Consider the following 22278-nt stretch of genomic DNA (forward strand, 5'->3'; position numbering starts at 1 on the left):
TTGGAAAATTCAAAACTAACATCTGTGACTTCAAATGTTCAAGCTTGTGCATACTATTTTTTTAATCGTTCCCTTTTAATTAAGAGTTAAATAACCATATTAAAGAGCAGCCAATAGGGACAAGTATGACATTGCTGTGGCATATCGGTAGGAAAATATTCCGTTCAATTTACATCCCAGCACTGAATCAGGCAGTAAAAACGCTGGTTTTAAAACAGCCAGCTGAGGAAACTGATGGGATCTCGTTTAGATTCAAACTCTAAAGATGGTAGCATTCCTTTTATTGCTTTAAATGTCGAAGTAATACTTTAAAACTTGAATGAAGGAACAGAGCCAGTAGCACACCAGCAATAAGTCACTGTGGTAATCGGAAAAAAACAACATCTGTACTCGTAGCAGACTTTTAGGTTAGACTTTCTCTCTGCAATTTTCAGACAGGAAAGTGTGTGTAACGTCAGTTGGAGCGGTCACTGTTTTCTCCATTTACTCTTTGAAACTAATCAATCAGCCTTCAACTCAACGGACTTGTCCCATCAAATCCCAGACAGTTCCAGCATACTCCACTCCCCATCTGGTCAGCCGGAGTGAACAGAATGGGTTGATTAAGGGACAGATTGGAGTGTGCTGCCGAGTGAAGATGTAAATATCCCGCAGTGGCATTCCCTCTCCTGATGTTTTAATGTGCTCAGGTCTGTCCCAGCATTCCAGTCCCAAAAATCAAGGAGGCGGAGAAAAACAGCACGAAATTTCCTCATCAAGTTATGGATTAAATGTCGAATTTCTGAAGGCAACATGATTTTGTCCTCTCTCAGTTTGGTGCTGATGGTCGGTAAGTGGCTCGGATTATTATGTTTTATTCCGTTTAGTCTCGCTAATCCAAATGAGAAAATGCATTAACAGAACTTCGTCCCATGGTTTTGGATCGTTTTTAAATGCCTAGTTTATGAAATATGATTCTTTTACGCACAGTGTGGATGAGGCTGATGAAGACTTTGGGACGTGCAATAATTTTAGATTCCTCAGCGACTTTCGTAGTTACTTCATGAAATACATTTTCATTACGGATTTGTCCTTTATTGCTTACATCAATAGTTTTAATAGCTTAGTTTAATATTAGCATAACTTTCTTTATTGTAGCATACAATATACAATAATTAAATTAAGTGGTGTCCTTGTGTTTTATATCCTTATTCATTTCGGTTGAAAACTTTTTAAAAATGCAATTCACTAAGTAAAAAGCAGCATTGTTTCCAAAAGATGTAACTCGACCCATATTGGAAACAGATGTGGTCTGTTACATTAACAGTTTCCAGACCAAAACCCAAAAAAAAAGCGGCAGACCGGGTTAATGAAGTGGTGGGTGGATAGTAACGGAAAAAAAGGGAAAACCGATTAGTTTTGGACGAAGTATTAATATTGTCATGCTGTTCTATAAGGAGTGCCTAATGATTTGGTCTCAGTATCTCTGCGTTCCTGCGGCATCTGGATGCAGGCAGAGCCATTGACCTGGAGCGCAAGCCTGTCGCAGTTGGGTGTGAGCCACTCGAGAGGCGCTTTGCAGCCCTCCGCGAGCTGCACTGACCCCGCGTGCTGTCCTCGCGCCGTCCTCTGGGACTGAGGGACTTGAGAGCAAGTCAGCCACGCGGGGAACAGCTAGTTTTATTTTGCTTTTGCATTTACTCGAAGAGTTACTAAAAATAAAGCAAGTTTATTCTACATTGAAACCAGAATGGCAATAAGGGATAAGTCTGCTTTCAATAGATAACATTATCTCCCTCTGTATCAATTTTAGGCAAACCATTATAAGTAAAATTTTCAAATGAGGCGACTTTCTAATTTTTGAGATGTCTTCCTTCATAGTGGAGATATGCAAGGCAACGTTCAAGTTCTGTGCTCTCCTGTGCATTTATTGCTGATTTAATTTCTAAAGATTCGTTCGTTGGTATTTCTGATGTTTACACGTATTATCTCTCTGTGTGCTTATGAGACAAATTGGATCTGCAGACTTTGGACTCTAACCCAAAATCAATGCAATCCCTTCTGTTGTTAATTTAACATTGAAACCAAACTGGACTTGAACTGTACTTTCAGGATCATTGTCCTTAAGGTTCTTCAACTGCAAAGTAAATATAGAAGGCATTTCAGAAAACAAAAATGAATACAGATAGGGAATGTTTCGTCATGGAGAAAGGTTTTGATAGAGGTTTCAAATGAATGAGATTTGGCGAAATGGAGATCTTATAGGAATAATTCAAGTTTAGACTTGAAGACAGTTACAAAGAAGCAATGCATTGGGAAAAAAGAGCTGACGCTAAAGGCAGGTGACAGGTTTAAGAACTAGTGAGGGTCACAGAGAAGAATAGAAATCAATTATGTATTTAGGTTAACAATGCACAAGGAAATTTAACGATATAAACTTTCAGTATTTTTAATGATACTAAGTGGCTTTGGCTCCATTTGGACAATGAAGTCTAAAATTGTATACTTGATTCATTTACACCTATTTCACTTTGAAGAAGTGAATATTCATGTATGGAACCATGACTTATGTTTATTGGATCTCTTTCAAATTTATTAACATGTATATCTACAAATGTATCTGAGTAAGTTCCCACATCCCCAATTTAGTAATGGTTGTTAAATATAGCACTTGAATCAGACTGGTGTTTAATTGATAAATTGCTGTATTCTTTTCTCTGTGTTAAATTAATAAAGCAGTATAGGATACTTCCTTTGCAAAAGTTCTCTGATTTCTAAATAATTAGGGAATTATATATGTAATCCATCCAGATCAAGTCTCTCAGTTTGACATATGACCATGACCCTATGATTCTATATACCATGGAGAGTGGGAAATGGAGTAGGAAATGAATGAGTGAGACCTTGCATTTGTGCTTTATTTTGAGTGTGTTACAGGTCAGCAGAGTGCTGCCTTACTTCTAGTTTAATTTTTTGAGTACATACTTGTGAGATTTCTTACAGTGACCATTGTGGTCCTCTCTTACTAGTCTTTCACATGTTCTGAAGAACCTTCTGTTTTGAATTGTTTCTGTCCAATTGATAAAGGGATACCCATAAATCTGCAGGATAAGCAGTTCATGTATGGTGATGTAATGTCTAAGAAAGAACAGTGATTGATGCCCAAGAAAAATTGATTTATTTTATTGGTTGGAATTTGATGGTATTCGTCCATTCTTGATGTGATTGTCCTGGTTTGGGAAGTGCACGGGAAGAAACAGTGAGTTGCTACAGTGTTTTCTGCAAGTGATGCTTATTTTTTTTTGGTTGGAAGTAGTCATTATCTAACAGACAGTGTGGTTGAAACATCTTTCCACTTACCAGCCCAAGCTCTGCTGATGCTCAGATTTTTTTTTGCAATGCAGAAATAAACAGCTTCATTGGAGATATAAAAATAGATTAGATATTTTATGGCAGAATAAAAATTCCAAAGTTCAATATCAAGATTTACAGAATTTCAAGAATAATACTCCTTTAAATTTCATTAATTTGAAAGAAATTTCTAAACACTTTTCAATGAGGAATCAAATAACTGTTGTGTGCTGGGGCAGCAGGCTGAGGGTAGCAGACACCAACAGAATCAACAAACTCATTCGTAAGGCCAGTGATGTTGTGGGGATGGAACTGGACTCTCTCACGGTGGTGTCTGAAAAGAGGATGCTGTCTAAGTTGCATGCCATCTTGGTCAATGTCTCCCATCCACTACATAATGTACTGGGTGGGCACAGGAGTACATTCAGCCAGAGACTCATTCCATTGAGATGCAACACAGAGCATCGTAGGAAGTCATTCCTGCCTGTGGCCATCAAACTTTACAACTCCTCCCTTGGAGGGGCAGACACCCTGAGCCAATAGGCTGGTCCTGGATTTATTTCATAATTTCCTGGCATAATTTACATATTACTATTTAACTATCTATGGTTCTATTACTATTTATTATTTATGGTGCAACTGTAACAAAAACCGATTTCCCCCGGGATCAATAAAGTATGACTATGACTATGACTATGACTAATTATCAAGTTCAAAACAAATATTTCAGAATAAAGTTCAAGTTTATTGTCATTCAACTATACACATATATACAAGTAAACAAAATATCATTCCTCTGGGCCAATGTGCAAAACACAGTACATATACTGTAGTTACAATCCAGCGCAGATAGCACCAAAATAATATTAACACAAGTTCCTGAGTGGCATTGCCTGAAGATTGAAATTGAAGATAAGTATGAAAGTATCTTTTTCTGAATTACACTTTTCCTTTGATTCTGATGGAAAAATTTAAACTGTTTATGCTGGAAGTCTGACATAAGAAGTTGCTGGAAACACTCAATGTCAGGCAGGATCTGAAACCGTCTCATAGGCTGATCATCAATATTTTCTGCTTTTATTTCTTGTGACAATCCTGAATGTACGTAAGTTAAATTAAATACATAGTGTAAAAGTAGAAATAAAGAAGTAGTGAAGGAGTGTTCACGGGTTCAATGTCCATTCAGAAATCTGATGGCAGAGGGGAAGAAGCTGTTCCTGAATCGTTGAGTGTGTGTCTTCAGGCTCCTGTATCTTCTCCTTGATGGTAGCAATGATAAGAGGGCATGTCCTGGGTGATGGGGGTCCTTAATGATGGATGCCGCCTTTTTGAGACATTGTCTTTTGATGGTGTCCTCGATGCTGGGGAGGCTAGTACTTATGATGGAACTAGCTGAGTTTACAACTTACTGTAGCTTTTACTGATCCTGCACGGTGGCCCTTCCATACCAGATGGTGATGCAACCAGTTGGAATGCTTTCCACAGTACATCTGTAGAAATTTGGGCGAGATACCATGTTTGAAGAATGGAAAATCTCAATTGTTTAGATTGGAAACTGTAGGGTTGTTCTCCTTGGTAAGGAATAAGTTGTAAGAGGATCTAAAGGAGGTACTTAAAATAATAATTAGTATACGCAGAGTAGGCAAAAAGAAGCCATTTCTATTGGCAGAGTCATCAATATCCGTTGGACATTGAATGATGGTGAATATTAGAGAAACCAAAGTTAAAAAAAGAGCAAGACTTAATGTGCAGCAAATGATTAAAGTTTGGAATTAATTGTATGGGGTAATAATGTAACTATATTCAATTGTGCAATTCAAAGGTGAACTGGAAAAATACCTAAAATTCAAGTGAGTCACAGATCATTGGGACCAGCTGAGTTGGTTTTGCATAGAACTGGTATGGATTTAATGGAGTGAATGGCCTTCTCTGTTGTAGCCATTCTGTGAATGGCAAATAACCATTCATGTTTAGTTTAGTTAATCTGTGTGTTTGAACAAAGTTTATTCCAAGTCTAAACTGAAGTATTTGGGCTTGATTGGAGAAAAATTTTTACTGTAAATGAATGGAATTTTGTGTTCTGAGGCACAGTGCATTAAAGAAAGATTGGTATAAAGAGGTCACAGGGATTCAATTCAGCTCCTAGTGCTAGAGAACTTGTAAGGCAACGTTGTTCAAACCTCATGATGTGGTTTGCTGTCTGATGGAATTATTGAAAATCCAGATTTTCTGGCTGTGAATGCATACATGTTGATATGAAATGGTAGGCTTGAAATTGATCATATTAGCACCTCATCCAACAAATTCCATGGTGAAGCACCCAACCAACCTTCATTATGAATCTTTACATGCAGTTAGAGACAACTTGTTGGGTAATAGCACATCCAGGGACTACGACCCAGCAAGGAGTTAACAGCCTCTCCGAGGCAAGTCATGTTAGCTGGGAAGAATGAAATATAGGTAACAGAGAAGACAATGACAAATGAAAGTATTTAAATGTTGCCATAAATATGAATGAGATCACTCGGTTGTGTTCCATAATCGGAATCTCCAGCACTCAGCTTCAATTTAAAATATTTTTGCCAATTGGGCTGTGTTTTTTCACCTGTAAACAGGGTGAGGCATCTGGGAAGCAATACTGTCACCCAAGTATGGGTGAACACATCGCAATCCTATGAAATGCTTGGAAAGCATTAATAAAATTAGAAAATGCTGGAAACCCTTGGCAGGACAAGCAACATCTGTAAAAAGAGAAACAGAGTTAATGTTTCAAGTTGAAGACCCTTTGTCAGAATTCATGCGTTATATAATATATTTCCTTTCATTTTTCTAGTTAAAACAATTGTCTTGATTGAAAATAGGGAAAAGCTTGGGAGGTGCCTGATAATGGATAATAATGTCTGAGACAGAAGTCTGATCTCAATGGCAGGATATCGTTTAAGTAGCAATCTGCATGCTCTCACCCAGCAGGCAGCCAAATTGTCAGAGGTCATTGAAATTTTGTGGTAGGATGGTATAGCTGGGAGCATTTGTGAATGAAACCCAGCGCCCACTGTAATTTGGCAAGGGCAAAATCCTTGAGAGAGATCCTGAGATCAACAGGAAATAGAGCCAATTGGTATCACATTAGACTATGACTTTGACCTCAAGGATTAGATCCACTTCTGGATGAATAAGGTATAAACATTACCAATGGCGTGAAATATTGTTGTAAATATGACCGGAGCTTGGAATGAGGTAAGTCAGAATGGGCTTCTGTGTTCCAGCATTTAACTCCTCCCACTTAACTTCTATCCAATGGTAGGAGGGGATTTAGAATTGCACATTCCTAAGATGGTGGAGATAGTTGATACTTGGATTTAATTGCTATGGAGCATTCTTGTTTGGTGTAATCAAATACAGAGTAAACCTGGAATTTTAACAATTTAAGTAATAAAACAAGTGTTCTGCCAGCAATTCTGGCCACATTATATTGCAGCTGATGTAGGCAACCTAGGGTTCAAATAACTAACATGGGCTGTTCTGTATTTGATTTCCCAGTGGGCCCAATGTGTGCAAGCACTCAACAAAGCATAACATATCCTGCAGCCAAGCAAAAATTTCATTGGTGTTTTGAAAAAAAATTAAGTGTAAAACTTGAATATGTGATTGGGCTAATCCAAACACTTTACAAGAAGTTGATTGGGTAGGGTAGGCTGTACCCTCAGGCTGAGGGTAGCAGACACCAACAGAATCAACAAACTCATTCGTAAGGCCAGTGATGTTGTGGGGATGGAACTGGACTCTCTCATGGTGGTGTCTGAAAAGAGGATGCTGTCTAAATTACATGCCATCTTGGTCAATGTCTCCCATCCACTACATAATGTACTGGTTGGGCACAGGAGTACAATCAGCCAAGACTCATTCCACCGAGATGCAACACAGAGCGTCATAGGAAGTGATTCCTGCCTGTGGCCATCAAACTTTACAACTCCTCCCTCGGAGGGTCAGACACCCTGAGCCAATAGGCTGGTCCTGGACTTATTTCCTGGCATAATTTACATATTACTATTTAATTATTTATGGTGCAACTGTAACGAAAACCAATTTCTCCCGGGATCAATAAAGTATGACTACTACTCCTACTACTATTACCGCAGAAAGCAAGGTATTCAACAGTCTGATAGCCAGCTATTATCTAAGTCAACCTCAGATAAGTGTTGCAGAAAAATATATTTCATCCAAATCTGTGCTCATATCTTGGGCTCTATCAAAGGTAAATCAGGGTGGAAAAGCAGAAATGGCTCGATTGGTTAAAGATTTAAAAACACAAGCTTCTGCTCCAGTGCAGTATAATTAAGTAATTAGTACCTTGCAGTTGGATAGTCCAGTTAAATGGTTTTAGAGTCACAGAATTTTATGGTATGGAAGAAGGCTAACTGGCCCGTTATACAAGTGCAGGCTGTTTGAAAGTGCAATTCCTCACACTCGTTTGCACTGTAACACTACACACACCTTGTCTTCGATTACCTGATAAAACAATTTAGAAAGTTATTTATGGAGTCATCTACTACTCATTTCAAGGAAGCCAGTTCTTGTTTTTTTTCAGTTCTACCTTTTGTCTGTTTCTATCTGTTTTCTACTTACTTTGTCTCCAGGTAGATCATTTGTGTTTAACAGGTCTTCACCACCCACTCTCTGTCAATACCATCGCCATTTGTGACATTGCGCCTTCGCTTTATCACAGACATACCTATAGTTATTTCCACCCATCCCCCTTCTCCAAAGCTGAAACCACATTTGACTTTTAACTTTTCTCTGTTCTGAAGAATGTCATCAGCCTGAAATATTGACTCCATTTCATGGATGTTGCTTGAGCTGTTGACTAATTGAAAACAGCCTTTTCTATTTTTATTTTAGCTTTCCAACATCTGTATTTTTTGCCTTTTGATCTTCAAGGAAGTGCTTGACATCTAGCAACTCAAAATGAGACAAATACTCCTCTTCATCCTTCTAGATCTTTTTGCAATGATTTAAAAGTACACTGTGCATTATGACAAGGACAACATTCCTTTTAATTCATTGGTTGTGAAGGATATTGGGATGTCATGAAATAAATGTAAAAGAGGTTATACAATGACATTTTTAACCCTTTGGAGCTTCTTATCATCTTTAAATCCTCAACTATGCCCCCTCTTAATCTTTTAGAAATAGTTTGAAAATTTTGCTTGGAGTAATGCTGGAAAACTCCCTCATTCTTGGAAACCTCGGTAAGCTTCCTGTGTACTCTTTGTTAAGGTCATTATGCTTTCTTGAACTGTGATTCCCGGAATGGGCCAGCTCCATCAGCTGAGGCCTAATAAGTGATTATGAAGTTATAGCATAGCCTCTCTGTTCCTCTTTTTAAAAAAATGCAAGTAATCCATTTGCTTTCTAACTTGCATCTTGGAGAATATAAATGTATGTATACCAAGAACATGTGCTGATCAACACTTTGTCATTTTTGTTTTTAATCAAGGTATTTATTATTTAGTGTCTTAATGAGTGAAGGAGCAATGATACAGGATCAAAGGAGGGATACCATGAATAATATCAGCTGCTAGATTTCTTGCATCTGCCATTGTAGCATTGTAGCATCGTAGCATCCATGCGAGGACCATCAGACTCAAAAACAGTGACTTTCCCCAAGCAGCAAGACTGATCAACACCTCCATCCACTAACTCCACCACTACTTTATTATTTCCTGTCAATCACCTTATGTACAGCCTAGTATCACTTTATGGATATACAATCTATGTATATAAGGAATCTTATGTATTTATATTTATTGTGTGTTTTGAAATTATTATTGTGTTCTTTATCTTTTATGATTTTTGGGCTGCATCAGATTTGGAGTAACAATTATTTTGTTCTCTTTACACCTGTGTACAGGAAATAACATAAACAATCTTGAATCTTGTGTAACTAATTATAATATGGTCTCTGGCACATTGACATGACAATAACTCGTGACAATTGTTTCTTTCTGCTTAGCGCCAGCTTTACATTGTGTTATGTTTTTTAAACACTGCCCATGAGAGAGTGATGTTCTAATATTACTGATGCTCTGCATCACGTGTGTGCTGTCATGAGGTATCCCAAAGAGTCAGGCGGACAGCACTCTCCCGTTTTGTTCATGCAGCTTTCTATGCATTTTGTTAGGCATCAGACATAGCAACATATTATTCCATGGCTCCATCTTAATGAAATGTTACATAAATTGGAATGGAAGGACAGTAGGGACTTTATGCAATATAATATTTATAAGCTGGTATTTCTCCAAGACTGAATTTATCCTCTATAATCTTTTGAGTTTGTGGTAACTCTATTTATGAGACCAAGAATTTATTGAACAATAATTGAGAATTCAAAAAGGAGACCAAGACAGAAAGGAGACAAAAATTTAATTGTATCTTACTCACACTGATAGTTAATTATCTCGGTTAAATTTCATTTAGTGATGCAAAGTTAATATGAATAAATTAAAAATCGTATTGTAAATACTCAGAAGTTTCTTTTTGGAGGTTTTGCCCTAACTCGTCCATACCCTTAAATTGATAAGAAAATGTAGATTTAAAGATAATAATCAGCACATTTTTTAAAATGGTAAATGATACCTTGATTTGCTGAGTTAATGTCTGGCAGTCAGTGGTCTTGTGGATTATATGTAAGTTTTTCTTTGTATAAATAAATATCTTCTGCACATCTGGCTGTGTTTTTCTGTGTTGAGAAAGTCAGACAGTTTTGTTTACTTGTGTCTGGGGTGTTCATTATTTTTAAAATTCATTTATGCATTTTATGTTATCCAAAGATTTTACACTTCATCCATTGCATTTTCTAACTCAAGTGAACTATTTTCCCACTACAGTGCCAAAGATTTGGTTTAATACTTTTTGATATAATATTTAATGGTGGTGTTGCTGCATTAAGTAAAGACTTTTTGAAAGTGAATGTGTGAATTTGTTCTGCTCTCCTGTACTTGCAGCCATGAGACTTCAGTGTCATGCCAAAAATTTTGATGCTGAGTCTTTGCGTGAAATGTTCATACAAGTCAGTCAGGGCAACCATGAATGGACAATACACGTTAACATTATCAGTGATGGTCTTATACTAAAAATAAATAAAAATTAGTACTTCATTCTTTTATTTCATTAGATTTGAAAACAACCTGTTTTGTGAGACAAATTTAAAGATGGAGTATGACTTGCAATAATCAGAAAATTAACCATTTATTAATTAGCCTGTCCTCTTAGTTTTTTAGAGGAGCAAACTCCAGACAGTGCCACGCTTTAAAGCATTAATTTGCCACAGGTAATGACATTGGTGGAGTCAGTGGTTAAACCAAAGTGCCCTTGATGTACTGCACCTCAGACCAGCAATTGCTGCCTATTTCTATTTGGTACACAGTGTACTTGGAAATAAAAGTAACAAAAGTAAGATTTTTAAAATATGGGCTGTGTGACACATATGAAACTGCACTCTAATATGAAGATTGCAACTGTAAATTTAGCTGAGTCAATAAATCCTTTTCAACGATGCATTGGGAATATGTAGATGAAGTTCAAGTGTTCTATGTTTCACAGGAAAACTCAAGACAATTGTGTGTACTTGTTACTTCTGCATTATTTCTACTGGAAATCATATGATAAAAGAGGAAACTTGGTGCTTGAAAATTCCACTGATCTGGAGCCAGTGCGATGGAACATCGTTTGAGCAGTCTTTGATGCGGGATGTTTTCTCTAAAGCCCTTTACAGGTGCACATTCCTTTATCCGAAATTCTGAAATCCAAAAAGCTCTGAAAACCGGTTTTTTTCGCTAACAGCTGACGTCACTCAGGTGTGACGCGGCAGCACTAGCAGAGGCCGCCAGACGTCAGTTGTGGCTCAGCGCTCGTACTGGTTACACGTGCATTTGCTGTTCGCTGATATTTTGTGTTCACTGTTGACCTTGTGTTTAATTTCACTGCGAAAATGTCAAAGAGAGCTGCAGATACCCCTATGGGTAACAATGAGAAAAAGAGAAGGAAGCATCTATCATTATCAATAATGCAGAAAGTGGAGTTATTGCAGAAGCTTGATCGTGGTGTGTTTGTGTGACGTCTTACTGAAGAAAATAGTGTCAGAACTACCACTGTATATGATTTAAATAAACAGAAAGACAAGTTACTGAAGTTTTATAGTGACAGTGACGTTCTACATTTATTCCAATAAGTCATTTACCATGTGTTTGATTCGGTTCGTTTGAAGCTGTATATTTTTAGTTTTATTGAATGTTTTTGTTGGAAATAAATTTTTTTCTTGTCATTATTCCCTAAACAATACAGTATAACAACTATTTACACAGTATTTATATTGTATTAGGTATTATAAGTAATCTAGAGATGATTTAAAGTATACGGGAAGATGTGCGTAGGTTTGGTGCGCCACCGGGTCCTAAAGTCCACTGTACTGAACCAGGTTAAATAAGGGACTTGAGCATACGTGTTTTTTTGGTATGGGGGTGGGGGTCTAAAATCCAAAAACTTCTGAATTCTGAAATGCAACTGGCCCCAAGGATTTCGGATAAGGGATTGTGGACTTGTAAATTTGCACAACTTATGTGTCCTTATGGAACACGTTCAAGCCACTTTAATCTCTTAACTCCTTCCACCGTCACTAGATTAATTACTTATTATATAGATCCTTTTTCTGGTGTCAGCCTGTTAAATGCAAACTCATTTCCCAAATTTGTCTACATAACGATAGCAGGTAAAGTTATTTTGGTTGAGGAAACACTTTGGGTTATTAGTCTGATTTTGAGTGAAGCCAAAGGAAATGAAAATCAGAAAAGATTGATATAAGCAGCTGAATCAATGTCAACTACAGTGCCTATAAAAAGTATTATCCCCCCCCCCCGGAAGTTTTCATGTTTTATTGTTTTACAACATTGAATCACTGGATTTAATTTGTTTTTATGACATGAATCAACAGAAAAAGACACTTTCATGTCAAAGTGAAGACAGATTTCTACAAAGTGATCTAAATTAATTGCATATATAAAACACAAAATAATTGATTGCATAAGTATTCACCCTCCCCCCCCTTTTAATAAGACACACCATATCATCACTGGTGTAACCATTTGGTTTTAGAAGTCACATAATTAGTTAAATGGAGATGACCTGATTGTAGTAAAAATACACTCTTATCTGGAAGGTCCAACTGCTGGTGAGTCAGTATCCTGGCAAAAGATACACCATTAAGACAAAAGAACACCCCAAGCAACTTCAACAACAAGGTTGTTGAAAAGTACAAGTTAGGAGATGGATACAAGAAAATTTCCAAGTCACTGAATATCCCCTGGAGTAGAGTTAAGTCAATCATCAAGAAGTGAAAAGAATATGGTACAACTGTGAATCTGCCTAGAGTAGGCTGTTCTCAAAAACTGAGTGACCGTGTAAGAAGGGGACTAGTGAGGGAGGCCACCAAGATACCTATGACAACTCTGGAGGTGTTACAAGTTTCAGTGGCTGAGATGGGAGAGACTGTGAATACAACAACTGATACCCGGGTGCTTCACCAGTCACAGATTTATGGGAGGGTGGCAAAGAGAAAGCCACTGTTGAAAAAATCTCTCATGAAATCTCATCTAGAATTTGCTAGAATGCATGTGGGCGACTTTGAAGCCAGCTAGAAGAAGGATCTATGGTCTGATGAAACCAAAATTGAGCTTTTTGGCTATTAGACTAAATGCTGTGTTTGCCGTGGTATAAGCCAAACACCGCACATCATCAAAAACACACCATCCCTACCGTGAAGCATGGCGGTGGCTGCATCAGGCTGTGGGGATGCTTCACTGCAGCAGGCCCTGGAAGGCTTGTGAATGTAAAGGGTAAAATTAATGCAGCAAAATACAGGGAAATCCTGGAGGAAAACCTGATGCAGTCTGCAAGAGAACTGCGACATAGGATAAGGTTTGTTTTCCAGCAAAACATAGGAATGGCTTAAAAACAACAAAGTTAATGTCCTGGAGTGGCCCATCAGAGTCCAGACCTCAATCCAATTGAGAATTTGTGACTGGACTTGAAAAGAGCTGTTCACTCACGATCCCCATGCAATCTGACAGAGCTAGAGCAGTTTTGTAAGGAAGAATGGGGAAAAAATACAGTACCCAGATGTGCAAAGCTGATAGAGACCTATCCACACAGACTCAAGGCTGTAATTGCTACCAAAGGTGCATCTACTAAATACTGACTTGAAGGGTGTGAATACTTATGCAATCAATTATTTTGTATTTTATTTTTAGTTCACTTTGTAGAGATTTGTTTTCACTTTGACACAACAGAGTCATTTTCTGCTGTTGTAAAAAAAAGCCCAATGTTGTAAAACAATAAAACATGAAAACTTACAGGGAGGTGAATATTTTTTAGAGGCACTGTATTTCATACTGCTGTTTTAAAAAATCAAAATTATCCCCAGTCAGACAATCTACCTGATTCTGTGGTTACACATATTGTATTTATCCCATGAAATGCGCGATCTGGAATGCTCAATGGGAGATACGTGGATACCTTGCATGAATAAATTCCCCTTGATGGGTAAAAATTGGAACCTTCAGGTAGGAAGAGGAAAGAAGAAAGACTTTAATTTAAATGATGCCTTTCATAATTATTTTTGATGTCTTGATAGCCAATAAAACACTTTTGAAGTGCATAAAAAAAAATTCCGTTAGGCAGTAGTGATAACATAAATTGAATATAAGTGACACGGAATTGTAAGTAATGATGGTACAAGTTCAATTCCACCTGTAACTCCTGGGCAAAGGAATCATTCGTTGCCTGTGTTCAGCAAGACCACAACAACATTTAGGCATGGGTTTAGTAGATGATAAGTAACATTCATGCTACAAGTTTCCAATTTCTTAACCAGCACTGAATTGCCCATCATCAATGTCCTAGGAAGGACCATTGACCAGGATCTTAACTGGATCACACACATAAACTACAAGGACAGACCAGAGGCTGGATATCCTTGTGACGCCCAAAGTCTTCCATCATTCACAAAGCAAAAGTCAGGATGTCATGGAATTCTCTCAACTTGTCTGCTTGTGCAGTTCCAACAACTACCAAGAAGCTGGACTCCGGCCTGCACAAGCCCATGCTCTTACTACATGTCCATCATCCTAACCATTCATTTCTTCCCCATCTAGAACTTACATTGCAGTTATTCATCCAGGTACTTGTTATGTTTTGCAACTTCAAAACATTGAATTAATTCAAAGAAAGACAGTCTGAAATATGAGTCTAACTTCGAGTTTACTTTAAGCAAGGTGCACACGTATCACATGGTAACATTATGACATAGGCAATTCACATATTTTTACATATCACCTGTAGTGATTATTTAAATGAACAAAAATGCTTAATCAACAACATATTTACAAAATCACTCAAATATTACTGAAATATTAAGTACACAACATTCCTCCCAGCTTAGCTATAAACTCCAACCCAATAGAGAATGCATCTCAACTATATACACATTATAAAATATAGCACAACTATAAAGTCATCCACAGTATAGTAAATTTTAAATTCTCCCATTCAGTCTTAAAGATTTAATTGCTCTGTAGAATTTCTTACTTTTGTGGGGTAATGTCTTTCCTGACAAGGGAGGTCACTCTGTTTGTCAGGTGAGACTTGTGGCTGAGAAACAATCTCAGGTTCTGGGGCCTCCTCTCTGGTGGTTGTAGGAGGTGAATCTGAGACTGCAGGAAGTGGTTCTGACAGCTCTGGACACCTTTTTTCTTCTTTTTCCTTATTCTAGTTTGTGCATCTTGATCTTGGGAAGGTGTATTTAATTCACTGGAGTATTCTCTCATTAATCCTTCTGTTGCTCTCTTTACGATCTGACCTCTCCTCTTAGTTTCCGCATCCACAATATCATCTGATGAATCCACTGTTTTTGTATCTCTATTGACTCCTTTCTTTTTGGCCTTTCATTCATCCAGCTGGAGTGTGGTCTTTGCATCTACTTTTACAAGCAGCTTTTTGTCTCCCACTTGAAGTTTATGCAATAACCTAATGCAGTGGTCCCCAACCTCCGGGCTGCTTACAAGAACTGTTGTAGTCAGACCAGTGCTTTCGACACTTTCATGATTCCTCAGAGCCGCATGGTCCTTCCTTGGTCCAATATGCTTTCCAACCAGAGGCACTGAGATTGGCACCAACATCTGTTTGCCCTCTGTTGTGCCACGATTCATAGTGTACAGCAAGGAGACAGTTGTGTTGTCATCCAGTATCTTTCTTAGTTTACTTTCAGTTGGCCTCATAGCAAGGGATGTGGCATGCAAATGGTGGATGAATCTCCAATCACATCGTTGTTTAAGCAAATCACACCCCCACGATGATGACCATCCTGTTTTTATGACATACAAGCCCACTTTGGCTTTTTGGTTGTGTTTCACTGTTACAAATGTCATCCCCACAGGAGTTATCTTTTCTTTAGTATCGATTCTTAGTTGGATATCTGCAGGGTTCAGTTTAGTATCTCTGAAATGCCGTTCAAACTCATTTTGTGGAATGACTGAAACAGCTGAACCATTGTTGAATTCCATTTTAATTAATTTGCCGTTCACTTCTGGTGTAAGCCATATTGCTTATCTATTGTTAGTTTACAAATTGTAAATCTCAAGTCTAGCCAGTCCTGTGTCACTCACATCATTATCAGATTTTCATCAACAGTATGCAGATTAATGCTTTTTTTGAAACTTTTTAGCTTTTTCTCTTCCCTCTGCAGTCTATTTATTTTTGTCTGCCTGACATGCTCTTTGTGTATGTCCTAACTTGTTGCACTTTCTACAAGTCTCACGTTTAACACTGAATTGGTCTGGTGCATATGAGCCCCTGCCACAATGGTAACACAATTTGTTCAGACAGGCTGGTTTCTATTTAGACTTTGCAATTTTGTTCACACTCATGTTCATTCCTGACTGCAACTCAATTACATCTCTGTTTGTTGTTTCCATTGATACAACAATGTAAGTTGTGCTTCAATTAGGAGCCATTTTTGAATGCTTTCTTGTAAGATTTCACTAATTAAACAGTTTCTCAGTCCATCATTAAGCCCATTACCGATCTGACAATACTCAGACAATCTCTTCAACTCAGCCATGTACATGAAAATGGACTCCCCTTCCTTTTGATTCTGCTTATAAAAGCTAAGGCATTCTGCAATCAACAATGGTTTTGGTTCTAAGTGTTCCTGCATTACTTTGACAATATTAGCAAAACTCTTTTCTGCTAATTTGGTTGGAGCAGTCAAACTTAAAAGCAAACTCTATGCCTTCAGACCCAAGCGCACTCAGTAAAATTAGTACTTGTTTCTCAATGGCTGTTTCATTTGCTTCAAAATCCTCTTCAACTTGCTCAGTATATAAGATCCAGTTATCCATTGTGTGATCAATTGTATCTGTCTTTCTGATGTAGTCAGCCATTTCTGCTCTTTTTTAATGATAATTATCACCTGGTACTGACTGTTTGTGAACCCTGAATTCTTCCATTTACTGCCTTTCTTTAACTTGACAGTCTCATCATGAGCTGCATTGTTTTCTTTTACTTAACATTCTTCGTTGAGTGTTTTTTGAACTTGAACATCTCACTGTGCTTTAAATGGTTGGTAGCTGTCTCAGGTTCATTTTAAAAATATCTGTTGCCAATTTTATGTTTTATAGCTTCAAAGTTCTTGAAATATTAAGGATAAATGACTAGTTAAAAAGAGGGAAGTGGATATCTGCTAATTGTGGTGTTGAGGTACAAAAATTGTTCCCAGAAACAATTCTATCCCAAAGAGTTGTCGAGGGGTAGTGACGGAGCAGTCTCGATGGGCTGAATGCCTAATTCTGCTCCTATGTCTTACGATCAGTTGTTTATCTTAAATAGAAACATAGAAACACAGAAAACATACAGCACAATACAGGCCCTTTGGCCAACAAAGCTGTGCCAAACATGTCCCTACCTTAGAACTACCTGGAGTCTCTTAAAAGACACCATCGTATCCACCTCTACCATCGCCGCCGGCAGCCCATTCCACACACTCACCATTCCCTGCATAAAATAACTTACCCCTGACATCTCCTCTATACCTACTTCCAAGCACCTTAAATCTATGCCCTCTTGTGCTTGCCATTTCAGCCCTGGGGAAAAGCCTCTGACTATCCACATGATCAATGCCTCTCATTATCTAATACACCTCTATTAAGTCATCTCTCAGCATCCGTCACTCCAAGGAGAAAAGGCCGAGTTCACTCAACCTATTCTCATAAGGCCTGCTCCCCAATCCAGGCAACAGCCTTGTAAATCTAACAACAGGAATTCTGCAGATGCTGGAAATTCAAGCAACACACATCAAAGTTGCTGGTGAACGCAGCAGGCCAGGCAGCATCTGTAGGAAGAGGTGCAGTCGACGTTTCAGGCCGAGACCCTTCGTCAGGACTAACTTGTAAATCTCCTCTGCTCCCTTTCTGTGGTTTCCACATCCTTCCCGTAGTGAGGCGACCAGAATTGAGCACAGTACTCCCTGTAGGGTCTGACCAGGGTCCAATATAGCTGCAACATTACCCCTTGGCTCCTAAATTCAATTTCATGATATATGAGGGCCAATGCACCATATGCCTTCTCAACCACAGAGTCAACCTGCGCAGCAGCTTTGAGTGTCCTATGGACTTGGACCCCAAGATCCTTCTAATCCTCCACATTGCTAAGAGTCTTACCATTAATGCTATATTCTGCTATCATATTTGACCTACCAAAATGAACCACCTCACACTTATCTGGGTTGAACTCCATCTGCCACTTCTCAGCCCAGTTTTGCATCCTATCAATGTCCCATTGTAACCTCTGACAGCCCTCCACACTATCCACAACACCCCCAACCTTTGTGTCATCAGCAATTTTACTAACCCATCCCTCCACTTCCTCATCCAGGTCATTTATAAAAATCACGAAGAGTAGGCATTTCTATCCTACACAACATGGGGTCCTTTCAGCCCATCAAGTCTTTTGGCTCTGTCAGCATTCCTATCAATCCCATTGCTTGTTCTCTGTTAACCTGTTATCTCTCACATGCCTGTCAACTCCCTACTGATTCTCCTGTCACCTAGCTACACTAAGGATAATTTACGGTAGACAATAGGCCTACCAGCAAACCTTTGGGGTGCGAGCTGAAATGAGGGCACCACCAGAAAACCCATACATTCACAGCAAGAACAGGTAAAATCCGTACAGACTGCACCTGAAGCTCTGGACAGCTGCAGATGTGTAACTGCTGAGCCACCATGCTTTCCTTAAGAAAGTCTTCAATGAAAATGTAGAATGGTATGGAAGGAAGGAAGGAAATTGCCTTTTAAACTCACGAGAGAGCATAGGCCATCAACTTTTTGCTGTTGGTGTTTCTGGAGCAGGCAATTTCTTTTTCACGAGGCCGAGTTGCTAGCTCGACGCTCAACCCAACACGGATGAAAACCGTGCCTGGGGAGCCGGCTGGGTTCGAACTCGGGAGCCTTCGCTCCGAAGTCTGGCGCTGATGCCACTACGCTACCAGCCGGCAGGGTGGGATTACCCTTTCTGCAAAAGATGGAGGATACTTTTCACCTTTTGTAAATGCGGGTTCTAAAGATAGATTTTTTTTGAAACAATGTAAAAGGTGTGATGAAAAAGTAATAATTCAAAAGCAGCAGAGGGGTCAAAAAACATGCAAATGAGCGATATAGTTGTGAAATTCTACGTTGAGCTATAATTTCTATTCTGCTGCACTTATTCAATTAGAAACACATTTCTATACTTAGTGACCCCTAAATGTTAATGGAGTCTGTTTTGAGGTTATGGATATGTTTGTTAACATTCCAGAAATGTTATGCATAAGAACAACAAATCATGGAAAGGAACATATAACACAGTAATTAATGTAGAAAGTTGGAAGGCAGTCAAATAAAAGTTGATAAAGATCAACTGAATAAATAAGACATCAGGAGGTTCATATTGTAACTTGCTGTTTCATGGATGAAGATATTAACCTTCTTGAAAAATCCTTTCCATAATTGGTCAATAATGTGGTGCATTTATTCACTTTACCCTGGTTTTCATCCCCACCTCTCTTGATTGCAGGAGATACTAGGACAGCTATTCATATCTAAAGTATAATATACCAGATACCAACAGCTGTCCTGGAAACTATGTGTGTTTTTGTGTGTGGTCACCCAATGTTCATAGAACTGTGAGTCAGAGTTGAAGTTAGTGGGAAGGAGCAGTCAGCTAGGCAAATCGTCCATTCACTAACCCACCACTCCCAGTTCAACTAATGCAGCCTGGAGATGACTACAGTGTGCATGACTCCCCCAATTGCATTGCTCAGTACAACTTCCCTTACATATTTACCATCTTTGTAATCAAGGCATATTGAAACTTTGACTGATTCATACGATTGATGTTGGAGCAATTTGGGGGAGGATTTTCAGAATTATCAAGCAAGCTGGGTGATAGCACAGTCTTCCTATTTCTTATGGCATGAGTCTTGAACCATTTTCATCCACTTGACAAAGGCTCAACTGTGGCTCTAACCTCTGAGAAGTCACTCCAGTTCCTCTGATGAACAGATCAAAACTTTCTGGAAAAACAAGGAATCGATTTGAGAATGTTAACATAGCAGATTGGAAGATGTACTTGAGTTAAGAAGACTTAGGTATCTACTGTACCCGGGGAGTGTTCATTCTGAAAAATATCATGTTGTTTTCTGAGGATCCTGTCGTAATCTTTATGAACTGTGGATTTGGCAGCTCTTCTCCAGCAGCTCCGTACTCTGGATATACCATGAGCTGTGTTTGCTCTGCCTGTTTCTACCTGAAACTTAATATCTAGATCTTAGGTATATTGGGGGATCAGCTTTATATGCCTTAAAGTGCTAATGAAATCATGCTCTCTTCCAACACCTTTTCATTCTTCAGCATGGCAAAGACACGGTAGAAGACAGGGTAGAAATTTGCACCAATGATACTGGCCTCTAATTTGAAAATCTGCTATACTAAATGACAAACATGAGAAATTCTGCAGATGCTGGGAACTCAAAGCAACACACACACAAAACACTGGAGAAAAACGGCAGGCCAGACAGCATCTTTGGAAGTGGATAAACAGTTGGTGTTTCAGGCCGTGACCCTTCATTAGGACTGGGAAGGAAGGGGGAAGATGCCAGAATAAAAACCTTTTTATTCTGACATCTTCCCCCCTACCTCTCAGTCTTGAAGAAGGGTCTTAGTCCGAAATGTTGACTGCTTATTCATTTCCATTGACGCTGCTTGACCTGCTGAGTTTCACCAGCATTTTATCTGTATTACCTACTGTGGTAAGACAATTAATTCAGCATGGTGGGGATTTTGTTGGTGCCATTCTCACAGATTTTCCAGACTACTCCCAATAAGAGAACACAGTTTTAATTCACTCTTTATTTAGACTATTACACAGTCGAATAATAAATATTCTATTGACGACATTAAAAGTTTAAAAAGAATGTAGGAAACAAAATCAGGTGAGTGAAAGGGAGTCCAGGTACCAGGGCCCTGGTAAGTGAAAGGCAGCGCAAGAACTGGGGCTCTGTTGAGTGGAAAGGAGTAGGGAAATTGATGCCCCGGTGATGGTCGGGAGCAATTTGCATGGACCCCAGTGTGTTAGAGAGAGTGTGAGAAATAGGGCAGCAGGAGTGGAAGGGAGGCAGTGCTTGTAGAGCAATGTACCGAACCAATATGATCTCTGAATAGTTGGATAGTGGATTATTGAATTTTATTGTAGTTACTGTTTAGAAACAAAGGCAGAATGCATTCTGCCCCTGTCCCTTCAAGGTACATAACTCTTGCCGAACACTAACAGGTCCTTCCAAGAATTAACTAGTTCTGGATGCAAAGCGGAGGGTCCTTTCTTCTGGGCACGCCGGCATGAATGAACTTTGCTCATACTTTTAGTGGCTCCAGCTGTTCCATACCCCACCATCCTACCTTATCATGCACAAAGTTTCTCCAAAAAATCCCCTGGTTACATGTATACTTGGAGACTTGGTTTTGGGCAATTTTTATGCTTGAGAAGTGCGAAAACCATTAGCGTAAGCAGAGGAGAATTGTGCCCAATAGCACTTTTATAAGCTGTTCAGCTGCTTTTCAGAATGCCAGATCTGAACAGATGGTGCCTGGAAGCTAGCCACAAATGGACCCAATTAGGTCTTCCTAATTTCTTTTGTGTACATGCATCAAGATGAACTAATGTAATGTTACGAAATAAAATGTTTCAACTTCATGCCAACTTTCTGCATTAAGTACTCCTAAATTAGCCATGACTCCCATATTTCCATTCCTCTTGCAATGAACTTCATTTCCTTTATAAGATTTGCATTTTTATTCTTCTTGAAGTACATTATCTTGATAAACAGAGCTGTTATCCACATCCAAATGTTAATTTGTCTTTCTAGTTGTTATCATCCTATAATTATGAAGTATTTATTTAATCAAATTCAATGTTATCTGCAAAATCATGAAAAGTCTGTCATTTTATGTATCAGAGTTAACACAAGTCTTGTCCTTGGCAACTCAGTTGACTGCAGGCACACGTCCTTTAGTATCACTTAGATCAGATATGGTTTTTTGTATCCTAGTCAATAGAAACTGTGGGTATAATGGTGTAGAAGTACATCTATGGCAAGTTACGAAAGAGTGAGGCCAATCTGCTTGCTGGTTCTTTACCAAAGCAATCTAAGACTAATTTAATTTCATTTCTTGCTTTCAAATCATATATTTTCCTCTGTTTCAAATATACTGTATACTGTATGCCCATTACCACCAGAAAAATTAAAGAGATTTTTGTCTCTTCCAGTGGTCAAGCATTGTGACGTCAATGGAAATATATAATCTA

At 38.6% G+C, this 22278-nt stretch overlaps 1 protein-coding gene across 1 annotated transcript in view; it reads left to right on the forward strand.

Annotated features, from left to right (window-relative positions):
- Positions 1-468: 468 nt before the first annotated feature.
- The window catches only part of LOC134340890 (CXADR-like membrane protein), a 140847-nt gene continuing 119037 nt past the window's right edge, over positions 469-22278 (forward strand). Inside the window, exon 1 of the mRNA XM_063038463.1 lies at positions 469-829. Coding sequence (XP_062894533.1) covers positions 793-829 — 37 coding nt within the window. The 5' untranslated portion in view covers positions 469-792. The remainder of the gene's footprint in view (positions 830-22278) is intronic.

Source organism: Mobula hypostoma, chromosome X2, assembly GCF_963921235.1.
Source record: "Mobula hypostoma chromosome X2, sMobHyp1.1, whole genome shotgun sequence".
NCBI classification, from domain to species: Eukaryota; Metazoa; Chordata; class Chondrichthyes; order Myliobatiformes; family Myliobatidae; genus Mobula; species Mobula hypostoma.